Genomic DNA, 9,031 nt, shown 5'->3' with positions numbered 1-9,031 from the left:
GGCTCTAGGAGGGGGAGGGAAGAGGGAAGGAAAGGAAATGAATTATATAAACATGGAACAATAGTTCCAATAAAAAAATAAATTTAAAAGTAAAATTATTCTAAGGAGCCCAGAGGCTTTAGCACATTGCTTAAGAGGTCCAGGACACAATAAAAATTAAATTATAAATGATAAATGAGGTCTTTGGACAAGTCACTAATCTTTGCTGAGCCTTGGTTTCTTTATCTGTAAAATGGAGAAGATTTCCCATTTACAGAATACATTATCTCATTATCTTTGCAACAAACCCGAGGCAGCAGATGCTATCATTATCCTCCTTTACAGAGACCAGAGGGGTTGTGTGACTTACCTGAGCCCCACAGTTCTTCAGGAGGATTTGAATGTGAGTCTCAGTTTTCTCTCAGCCCCTTCACTCTCTCTATCCATCATCCCATCTTGCCTCTCATCTCTCAGAGCCCTTCCAGCTCTGAACCCTTGGCCCCAGCCTGATGAGCCCTAGACCCTCCCATTTCCCAGAGCCTAGAACGCTCTGGCCCTTCAGCAGGTGGGGGTGTCCTTTGTGAGGGCTCCCTGAATCTAATCCCTGTGTCCAGTGCTAGAGGGCACTGTGCAGCTAGGGAACCCTCCCTCTGCCTCTGAAACCTCAGCCCATGTTCCCTGGCTGGTCTCCTTGGGGAAGCCGAGGCAGCCCATCTCTCCAGGGTGGAGGGGGTGACATGGGTTCCTGGGAAAATACTTTTGTGGCACCAAAAAGGACACCAACAAGCAAATGTATGCCAGAGAAGGAAGTGGACCAGCCACAGAGTAGACTTGGAGGACAATAGGTGGGCAGCTGAGCCTTGAACTCAATCTTCAACATATTCAATGAACCAGAGGAATCTGGTTCTAGGAAAACTGTTTCTATAGAGAATATATGGAAAGGCAAGGCTGAGAGTTGTGCAAGATAAACTTGTCAGGAAGGGTCGAGATCTGTATCAGAAGAGGGAATGCCCTCATCTGAGAAGTCACAGCAAGTACTGAAGTTTAAAATGAGTCAGTAAAGAGGGAAATCTACCCTGTCCAGGGTAGATTTTTGCTAGAGCAAAAAGAGATGAATATATTATTATGTATGAAATGTCTGTCTCTGTAATTCAGGTCTATGTATATAAGTACATCTAGGTCAGTGATTCCCAAAGTGGGCGCCACTGCCCCCTGGTGGGTGCTGCAGTGATCCAGGAGGGTGGTGATGGCCACAGGTACATTTATCTTTCCTATTACTTGCTATTAAAATTAAAAAAAAATTAATTTCTAGGGGGCTAAGTAATATTTTTTTCTGGAAAGGGGGCAGTAGGCCAAAGAAGTTTGGGAACCACTGATATAAATACGCATACACATACAAAGGTTTTAATACGTGTGTGTATAGAAATATATGTCTGGGCACATGAAGTGAAACATCTTAGACCTACTTCTTGAGGATTTCCTATGAACTTTATATAACTTCCCTAAATTATATGGGAATGGCCATTCTGGGTTACTTTTTACTGGTCTCAGGAAAGTAATACAAACATATGCCTTAAGAAACTAAATTCCCGGGGGCAGCTGGGTGGCTCAGCGGATGGAGGGTGTATAGTTAAGAGATTTTTGCACTTTGAACTACATTACCCAAAATTCTTTCTGTGTTACCCAGAATGCTTTTCCCTTTGTGAAAGTTTGCATCTTCCCATAATTGTATAAGTTCGGAGGCTCCGCTTCTCTCTTCCTCTTTTGCTCTTGTGAGTGGGCTGGGTTAGATAGTTGTCTGACTTTAATTATTATTATTTAGTTTTTTTAATTTAATTTTTTTATTTTTAAAAAAATTAAAAAAAATTTAATTTAATTTAATTTAACTAAATTACTTAGTTATTGGATATTAATTTTAATCTCTACGGAGAGCCAGGCCTAGAAATGGGAGGTCCTGGATTCAAATCTGGCCTCAGACACTTCCTAGCTGTGTGACCCTGGGCAGGTCACTTGATCCCCATGGCCTAGCCCTTACCCCTCTTCTGCTTTGGAACCAATACACAGTATTGATTCTAAGACAGAAGGTAAGGGTTTAAAAAAAAAAAAAAGAAACTAAACTCCCTTGTGGGATATGGTAGCAGATAGTCTGGGATTCTCATTTGCTTAGCAAACTATAGTAGAACACTGGCTTTGGAGTCAGATGACATGTATTCAAATCCTGCCTTTCTCACTTAATTCTTGCTTGCCTTGGGGTAAGTCACAGTTCTTTCTCTAGGTCTTAATTTCTCCATTTACAAAGTAAGGGAATTGAACTAGAATGAGGTGGGTTCATTGACGATAGTTCAAGAGGTTTGCATTAAAATTCCTTACTTGGGGGGCATTTAAGCAGAAATAATTTGTAAAGAATATTGTGAATTGTATATTAAATTATCATAGGGGCTCAAAACATTTATTATTGGTAATGACACTAGTGAAAGGGGTTAGTGGAACCACTGGATTTGATTTTGTTGTTATTCACTTGGATCTGACTCCGAGTGATTGTGTCTCGTGTTTTCTTGGCAGACATACTGGAGCCATTTCCTTCTCCAGCTCATTTCACAGAGTTAAGTGACTTGCCCAGGGTCACACTACTAGTAAGTATCTGAGGTTTGATTCGAACTCACAGAGATGAATCCTCCCAACTGCAGGGCCAGTACTCTCTCCACTGCACCACCTAGCAGTCCTCTGGATTATAGAGAACCCCCCAACATCCTGGTCAGCTCTCACCCAAGGATTCTCGTGATCTGGAATCTGAATTTGGAACTTGGGGTGAAAACAAAAATGTCCCTGGGTGGGCCAAAAGGTGAAGCAAAAACCTAACCCGAGGCGGGGATGGGGAAGGCAGAACGCCTCCGGACCTGATCAGGAAGGAGAACAGGAGGGGAGGTTGACAAAACCGAGAACCCCTCTGCCTGCCGCAGCAGGACTCTGAGACCTCGCGAGAGAGGAGGAGGCAGGAGGGCAGCAAAAGGAACAGTCTGTTCTCTCGTTTATTAAAGTCGGCTTTCTCCGGCCACATCGCAACTCGATACAAACAGCCCAGCAAAGGGGGTAGTGCATTAAATCTTGTTCCTGCCAATGTAAACACAACAGTAATAGTGAGGAAGAAAGAAAATGGTAAAAAGTCCAGTGTCTCATCATTCCGGGTGGCGGCGGCTCCTTTGGGGGGATCCTCTAGCAGATTCCTGGAGAGGTCAAGGCGGTAAATTCTCTCCCTGTCCATGGTGAGGTGGGCAGAACCCTGCCTGGATGCAAAATCCTTTTCTTTCCCTGAAATCCCCCTCCCTCCCCCAAAGGAGACTTTATTCCTCAAAATGAAGCTCTTTTGTAATTCCGTAATGGTGAGAGTTGACAGCTTCGGCAGCCTCTGTCCAAGGTCGAGGGACAAGTTCCCCTTCACTAGCTCCCTTCAGAACCCCATCGGACATCTCCAACCTCAGTGTCTTTTTCTAGGATCCAGTGTCTGTCAATAGAAAAGAGTCAGCCCTAGCCTTGAACTCGTCCTCATTCCCCTCGTGTCGTTCTCAGAAGGCGAGTGATGCGTCTCATGGGTGTTGTTTCCAGTTTGACACTCTTCCGTCAGCTTTTCAGTACCAGCTCCAGACGCTTCGATGTTAAATCATGAGAAGTGATTGAAAACTACTGAGGCCACTGACTTCCTTTCTGAGCTTTAAAACAATTGATTCCCTACCCCCCCCCACCTCCCTTTTTGAACTCCCAGACAAAAAAGATTGATTTTGAGGATAAAGAACCAACCAAAAGTTCCTACAGGTTTGAGCCAGTGGTTTCCCCCTTTTGTCCTTTTCCCAGGGGGAAAGAGTAGAGCTTCCTCCTTCTTTAGTCAAGATGACAAATGGTCAATCCAACCCTTTAGCCGACTTTGCCCTTGGGTGCTTATTTAGGTTGGTAGAGGAAAGGAGAAAGTTCACTTTTAGAGAAGCAAAGTAGCTTTTTTAATTTTTGAAATTCATAGGATGGTAAACCCAAGACTTCCACTTTTTTTTTCCCCCAGCTGAAATCTGTGCCATGGTTATCTAGTGATTGCATAAACATTCCGAAGACTTCTTGTTGCTTTGTTGGAAAGAAAGTAAGCCCTTCCTCTCTGGCCACCTCTTTCTGTCCCCAGGGTCTTGGTGGATGTCCAGTTGGGTTACATGTCTGCATCTTCAGAGAACTCAAGTAAGAGACGGAGAAGGAGTGGGCACGGCCCCAGATCTCTGCAGCAAAAAGGACTGGTTTGGACCAGGGCGGGGATAAAAGAAGAAAAAATCCCAAACAAAACAAAAACAAAAAAATAATTTCTCAGTTTTGAGTTTTTAAGACCGGGCCCAGGATAGCAAGTGGTTCTCACCTTCCATTGTCTCTGATCTCCCAATGATGGGACCCATTATGCTAGCTGTTATTTTCAGCCGTGAGATATTTAAGGGCAGCAAAGCCATAGCGACGGGACATATCCTGCTGGAATTCTTCCTTCAGGGTCTTGAGACAGATGCGGTATTGCTTGTTGGAGCGGAACTTGGTGATGTCGAAGCTGGGAGCATGGGGCATATGGATCATGTAGGCATTGGGGAGCACAGTGAACTCATACTCCTGGGGGAGAAAGATACCAAGAGTGAACAGAGTGAGCCATCCCAGAGTCCCTACTGATAGCTTAGGATGATATCAGGGATAACAAATGGTAGAACAAGGAATGAAAAACACACTTATACACACATTTATGGAGCGTGCCTCAGTCACATGAAAAGAATTGGCCCAATAAACTCTAATGGCATTTAAGGCATGCATTAATCTTGAAAGAAAAAAGAGTAGCCCCCTAGAAAAGACTGAAAGGTGGCAGGGGGAAAAAAACAAACAAAAAAGGAAATATTCTGCAAAGATTTCTCAATGGCAAAATTGTTCATCATATCTCGCTTATCCAGAAACCACCAGAAACTGATCTGAGAACCTTTTCTGAGATATATCTGAGAGTTAAAATGGACCTCCCCCTCCTGCCAGGCCCTGGAGCAGGACTCTTCAGGACACAAAGCCTAAGGTTGTCCTTTTAACAAATGGTTTTATCCAAGAAGGAACATTTTATCACTGACTATAAAGTACACAGTTCAAATCTTAGGGTCTCTTAATTTTTGAGTAGCTTTTAAAGTATGGAATCTGGAAGACTTTGCCTCAAGTCCTGGCTCCAACACAGTTTCTAGAGCATAGTTGACTCATTTTTGTTACTCCAGTGTCATCATTATGAACATAAATTATTGTTCAAATGTCATTCATACATGCAATATACTCTATATTTCGAGGCTATTGGGTCTGTAAGTCTATCGCTCCCATATTCTGTGGCCCCAGAGTGCTATCTTTAAAGGACAATTTGAGATTTATTTTCCTCAAAACCAACACCCATGACATCAGCACCTCAAGGAGTATAAATGTGGCCAAATGAACTTCAGTTTCTTTCTCTGTAAAATAGGGATAATAGCCACACTATATCAAGAGTTTATTCTAAATAAGGTATGTTCTCAGGTTATCCTGTAGTTGTGGCTCTTGCCTCAAGGAATAATCCTTTTGGTCTTCACTCACAGTCTCTTTACTTTTAGACTCAATTCATCTGACTTCTCAGCTCACAGCAGTTCAGAGACAGCGAGTTAGGAAGGGGTTCCCTGATGGCAAAAGGCAGTGAAAACTCAGAATCTGACAGGGAGGAGGACAGTGGAAGGAAAAATTAAGCCTGGATATAAAAGCTCCAGAACACACACTATGGAGCTAGAAGACCAAGCTTCAAGTCTCAGCTTTCACTTTTTATCCATTTGAAAGCATGCGAGTTCTCGCCCTCTGTTAACCCCAGCTTGCCCATCTATAATACGGAGGACATATTTCTTGAATTGTCTGCCTCATTGCTGCAAAGAAAGCAGAACTTAAGTGTTTTCTACTCTTGCAGTCTGGGGCCATTTAGTGGCAGGGCCACCAATTCATTAGACACAATAGCCTCTGAACACAGAAATATATTACTTGACCAGCCCAGGATAATTACTGAAGTTCATAATGATGACCCTGAATCAACAAGAAAGGGTTAAATTCTGTTTCTTATATTTTGTTTAAAAATCACAACTAATCTATGCTAGAAAGATTTTCTTTCCTGGGTTCAAGTCCTACCTATAAAACACAATGGCTCTTTTCTGTGCTTCTTAGAACCCTTTAGGTTGATATATCATTATTTTTTAAACCCTTACCTTTTATTTTAGGATCAATATTGGTTCTGAGGCAGAAGAGTAGAAAGGGAAAGGCAATGGCCGTTAAGTAACTTTCCCAGGGTCACACAGTATGTCAGTATATTATTACAGAGGATTTGACAATTTACTTCAGAGTGGGGAGCCATGTAACAAGTGCCAAGGGATGCTTGTGTGCCAGAATGGTTAAATGGGGTAGAGCTGGGCTCCTAAACTTGGCATTTTCTACATTTCTGAAGTAGCAGGCTAGATAAAAAATACTCCTAGAAATAACCTCTACTTATATAGACATTTACTTAGGATGGCTCATTACTCTTAAGGCAGTAACAAAGAAGAGTTAGAACATTATCGTTTGTCCCCATGTTACTCTGAGCTCTGCCAACCATTTTATTCAAAGGATGGGCTTGGCTTGTTAAAATTTTCCACTCTAAAATATGGGCACCGCTCTTCTAACTTTATTTGCTTTCTTCAGGACCATTGATGAGCAACTCTTAACTTTAATATTGGCACTTTCTTAAAGCTAATAGGATCAGGGGAGAGAGGGAGGAAGCCTGATTTCACCTTAAATTAGGTTCCTTAGGAAAGGGTCAATAGCCAATGACAGTTTTCTTGCCTCAAGTGACTGAGTTAGATTAAGAGATTATAGAGGAATGGATAGTCAGTGGAATATTAGCTTTTTCTAACTCAAGGCCTAGGTCAGTGATGGGCAACCTTTTGAGCTTGGTGTGTCAGAATTCGCCAAAAAACCGAGCATCATTCGGGTGGTGTGTCACTTTGAGAAAAAAACCATAATTTCACTATATGTATAGTTTAAATAACAAAAATGTATAATTGTAATATATAACTGTATTTAATAAACCAAAATAGGTAAATTGATATAGGTAGAATTGTCATCTATAGTGCACAGAGTGTCTACACTACACTACACTACAGCAAATGTTTCATCCTTGGCATGCGGCCCCAGACTTCTCTGTATGTGGCTGTGTGTCATCAAAAATCGCTACGTGTGTCAGTGCTGACATGCGTGTCATAGGTTTGCCATCACCAGCCTAGGTTCTAGGTCTGCAACTCACTGTACAACTTTGGGCAAATCATTTTCCCTTTCTAAGCCTCAGTTTTCTCATCTGTAAAATAACATCACTCGGATCTATGAATCTTTGAGAGATATTCCACCTCAAAGATTTCCCGATTCAATTTAATTTTCATGAGATTTAGGGAGCTTTGGGTTCACTTTACCTGTGCATCCAGCTCCATGATGTGGGCCACCTTGTTCCATCCAAACCCAACAAACCTCCGGTCATATTCAGGGCAGTCACGCCTTACTACGACATAGGGTTCAAAGTCTGCTTCCCATTCGACCCGGTATGGGGTGGTGGCTGTTCTCCACTTGGCGAAGTTGGTAGGGGCATGCCCTTTCGTCCAAACGTGATACCTTTAGGACACAGAGAGAGATGAGATACTGGGATGGACCGTGGTGGAATAAATGTTGAGGGACCCAACATAGCCGGAGCCCCGGCCACTATTCTGGTCCATGCAATCTCCCATCTATCTTGAAGCCCTTCTAGAAGTCTTTTGTCATCTGTACCATTGTATTAAGAGAGGCTGGATGGCATGGTGGTAAGAGCACTGAGCTTGGTGTCATAGAATTTGGGTTCAGATATCATTTCTTGTAAGTACTCCTTGCATGGCTTGGGGCAGGTGAATTCTCTTTGGGTCTCAATTCCCACTCAGTTCGAGTGGGTTGCATTCAATGACCTTTGGGATTGCTTCCAGCACTAAATGTATGATCCCAAATGAGATGAAAAGCTCTATCTGTTGGGGTAGGTAGGTGGATCCTAAGATGGTTTATGAAACCCTAAGAAAGTTTATAAAAAACAAAAAAAGAAAATATATACTCGGGCTGGAAATGAAATTGGCCAGCTTTGGGTCATCCTTGGGTATTTGGGGCACATTTTGTGCTTGATATTTCTCTCTTAGACTCTGTGACTTGATGGCTGGGTACTCCATCGATTTGAATTCTTTCATTTAAATGCTTGTCAAGCCTTTGACAAAAGTATTTTTATAGTGGATGCTTTTTGCCATTTTTTTCAGTCATTTTTAGATCTACCTCCCACAACGCACCCTCCCTTGTAATAAGAAAAAGGCAGTACAGTAAAACCAATCGATACAGACCATGCCTGACAGTGTATTCAATATATTACACCCCTATGACTCCTTGGTTGAAAGAAGGGAGGAAGACCATTTGATCATTTGTTCTTTGGGAAGAGGATTAGTCCTTACAATCACTCAGAGTTAGATTTCTGTTTAGTCATCTTTTCCTTCACATTACTGAGTGATCTGGTGATACTAAGATTCAGTGCACTTAATGGCCGTATTGAAGTTTGAAGAACAGCTATTTGAGAAGACGTGTGTATGTGTGTCGGGTAGAGTGGTTGTATATGTGCAAGACCTTCTGAAGGGGAAATTACGAATGTTTCATTATCAGTTTCAGAAATGAATCTTTTTGCTCTTCCTTAGAAAGGAAGTTAGCATTCATGAATAGAATGGCTAGGGTAGGACAGTATATATACTTCAGGAACATCACGGTGTCAAGACCTGGCCCTGCTTCCTTCCTGTGTGACTTTGAGCAAGTCTTCTTTTGTCCTCCCTCCCTCCCTCCCTTTCTGTTTACTTTCCTTCCTTTATCCCTTCCTTTCTTTTTTCTTTCTTTCTTTCTCTCTCTCTCCTCTCCTCTCCTCTCTTCTCCTCTCCTCTCCTCTCCTCTCCTCTCCTCTCCTCTCCTCTCCTCTCCTCTCCTC

General features: G+C 42.4%; 1 protein-coding gene across 1 annotated transcript in view; it reads right to left on the bottom strand.

Moving 5' to 3' along the window:
* Positions 1 to 2,991: 2,991 nt before the first annotated feature.
* Positions 2,992 to 9,031, bottom strand: part of LARGE1 (LARGE xylosyl- and glucuronyltransferase 1) — a 401,339-nt gene continuing 395,299 nt past the window's right edge. Inside the window, exons 14-15 of the mRNA XM_044679131.1 lie at positions 7,470 to 7,665; positions 2,992 to 4,608 (exon numbers count right to left, since the gene is read on the bottom strand). Coding sequence (XP_044535066.1) covers positions 4,411 to 4,608; positions 7,470 to 7,665 — 394 coding nt within the window. The 3' untranslated portion in view covers positions 2,992 to 4,410. The remainder of the gene's footprint in view (positions 4,609 to 7,469; positions 7,666 to 9,031) is intronic.

This window comes from Gracilinanus agilis, chromosome 5 (genome assembly GCF_016433145.1).
Source record: "Gracilinanus agilis isolate LMUSP501 chromosome 5, AgileGrace, whole genome shotgun sequence".
Classification (NCBI taxonomy): domain Eukaryota; kingdom Metazoa; phylum Chordata; class Mammalia; order Didelphimorphia; family Didelphidae; genus Gracilinanus; species Gracilinanus agilis.
Note: the sequence above shows the minus strand (reverse complement) of the source record. Positions and strands in the feature narration are given on the sequence as shown.